The sequence below is a fragment of the Salvia miltiorrhiza genome, chromosome 6 (genome assembly GCF_028751815.1).
Source record: "Salvia miltiorrhiza cultivar Shanhuang (shh) chromosome 6, IMPLAD_Smil_shh, whole genome shotgun sequence".
NCBI lineage: Eukaryota > Viridiplantae > Streptophyta > Magnoliopsida > Lamiales > Lamiaceae > Salvia > Salvia miltiorrhiza.
In genome coordinates, this window is record NC_080392.1 from 13140462 (window position 1) to 13143092 (window position 2631).

Sequence of the window (2631 nt, forward strand, 5' to 3'; positions counted from 1 at the left end):
TAAACTAAGTGAAGACAAAAGGAATCAAATAGCACAGTGGCTATTGCAACATAGTTCGAACGGCAAATTGAAGTACGGGGCTAAGCAAGAGGCTGCCAGCTTCTTCAACACCAGTGACAGAACGATCTATACGATCTGGAAGGTGGCAGCGGCGCAGCATGCAGCAGGCATTCCTATCAAATTAAAGAACATGAAAAAAGGGTCAACTCACAAGGACAAATTCAAACTCGATGCAGAAAAGGTAAAAAGTCTTAGTGTTCTACAAAGATCATCCATTAGAGTGATGGCATGTTCATTAGGTGTTAGTAAGTCGCTTCTTCATACTTGCGTGAAAAGGAAGGAACTTAGAGCACATACCAATTCAATCAAGCCTTTCTAAACTACTCAAAACAAAAAAGCAAGGTTGCAATGGAGCCTATCACAGCTAAGTGATGTGAGTGAGATGGGAATGAGGAAATTTCAAACAATGTTTAACACTATACATATAGACGAGAAGTGGTTTTACCTAACAAAGACTAAGGATAGGTATTACCTTATGCCGGATGAGAAGGAACCATATAGAAGTTGCAAATCTAAGAGATTTATTCTGAAAATCATGTTTGCATCTGCCATTGCACGCCCAATCATAGATGAACAGGGCAATGTTCTCTTTGATGGAAAATTGGGCATTTTTCCATTCACAAATGAAGAGGCAGCGAAAAGAAACTCAAAGAACAGATCCAAAGGCACTATGGAAGTAAAACCAATACCAAACATCACAAAAAACATCATGATGGAATGCATGATCGCTAAGGTATGTGTTTACTATAGTATGCTATCAGAATTTAATACTCCATTCATCATTTAGCTTTTTTACTTTTCTCCACAGATGTTACCTGCTTTTAAGGCTAAGTGGCCTACATTTTCAAGCAAAGACATTTTCATACAACAGGACAATGCGAAGCCACACATCAAACCTGATGACCCGGAGTTTCTAGCAGTTGCAAACTTAGATGGTTTCAATTTCCAACTAGTTTGCCAACCTGCGAACTCGCCGGACACCAATGTCAATGATCTTGGTTTCTTTAGAGCAATTCAAACATTGAAGGACCAGAAACCAGCCAAGGATGTCAATGAATTACTCAAAAATGTTCATGAAGCATACTTAGAGTATCCACCACAGAAAATCAACCATGTCTTCCTCACTCTACAGGGATGTTACCACGAGATACTCAAAGCTAAAGGGGATAACAACTACACAATCCCTCATATGAACAAAGAAAGATTGGAAAGGGCAGGGACTCTACCAGAGACTCTACAAGTTGATGAAGCACTAGTGCAAGAGTGTGTTGAGTACCTACAGGGACTACAAGATAATGGCAGCTATGAAGAGGCAGCAAATCAAACCATGGAGGAAGCAGAGATGCAAGAAATCATGGAGGGGCTCATGCATGTGCAAATCAATTAGAGTAGTGTAGGAATTCCATTTTGGGTTGGGTTTACAAAACCAAACATCATTCCATGGCTTCATTTTGTATGTTTGGAATGTAAACTTTTTAAGTGTAAGACATTTTGTATGTTTACATCATAAGAAACCTCCAAACTAAGTCATAAACTTAGTGATGGCTATCTTATGAGGTAAACAATTCCCCTCAGATTATACATCATCATTGGGGCTGACTAAGACCAACTTGTAGTATCAGTAGTAATCAATTAAAATCTGAAATGCAGGCATCACCAACAAGTATTCAGAGAACATATACACAACATTGGGGCTGACTAAGACCAACTTGTAGTATCAGTAGTAATCAATTAAAATCTGAAATGCAGGCATCACCAACAAGTATTCAGAGAACATATACACAACATTGGGGCTGACTAAGACCAACTTGTAGTATCAGTAGTAATCAATTAAAATCTGAAATGCAGGCATCACCAACAAGTATTCAGAGAACATATACACAACATTGGGGCTGACTAAGACCAACTTGTAGTATCAGTAGTAATCAATTAAAATCTGAAATGCAGGCATCACCAACAAGTATTCAGAGAACATATACACAACAGCAGAGAACATATACAGAGCACCAAAGCAGGCACAACAAGCAAACAACAAACACCATAGGCATCACCAGCCAACAACCAACAGACCCCATAGGCATCACCAGCCAACCAAAAGACCCCATAGGCATCACCAGCCACCAACAAAACAAAAGAGACGATAGATTCAGTTAAGGCATCACCTTAATCGAGCAAATCTAGCATGCAAGGAAAATAGATGGCTAGGGTTTTAAGGTAGCGGCGGCGCGGACAGGGATCTGAAGGCGGCGGCGGTGCACGGGGCAGCGGCCGTACGTCAGAGACGAGGCCACCGGCAGCAAACCATGCTTGGTACTCAGTATCGTCGGCGATGGACTCCGAAATACCTACGTATTTTGTGTATTTCTCAGCTTCAAACTGAGCAAAATTGTAAAAGATGGCTTCTTCCACAGATCCGGGTGCCGGCGCCGTTAGAGGTGGAGTAGGGGTCGGCGGCGACCACGGGTCAACAGATCCAGTTGCCGGAGTGGAATCTACAAAAGATTCAGTCTCCTCAACCATGGATTCCGTCTCCACCACGAATGAATCAGTCTCTGGCACAAATGATTCAGT

The 2631-nt window shown here is 41.5% G+C and overlaps 1 protein-coding gene across 1 annotated transcript; it reads left to right on the forward strand.

Annotated features, from left to right (window-relative positions):
- Window positions 1–1634, forward strand: LOC130988793 (uncharacterized). Its single transcript, XM_057912755.1, has 2 exons — window positions 1–793; window positions 869–1634. Exons 1-2 carry the CDS (start codon window positions 443–445, stop codon window positions 1445–1447), a joined length of 930 nt encoding a protein of 309 aa, XP_057768738.1. The 5' UTR covers window positions 1–442; the 3' UTR covers window positions 1448–1634.
- The last annotated feature ends 997 nt before the right edge of the window (window positions 1635–2631 follow it).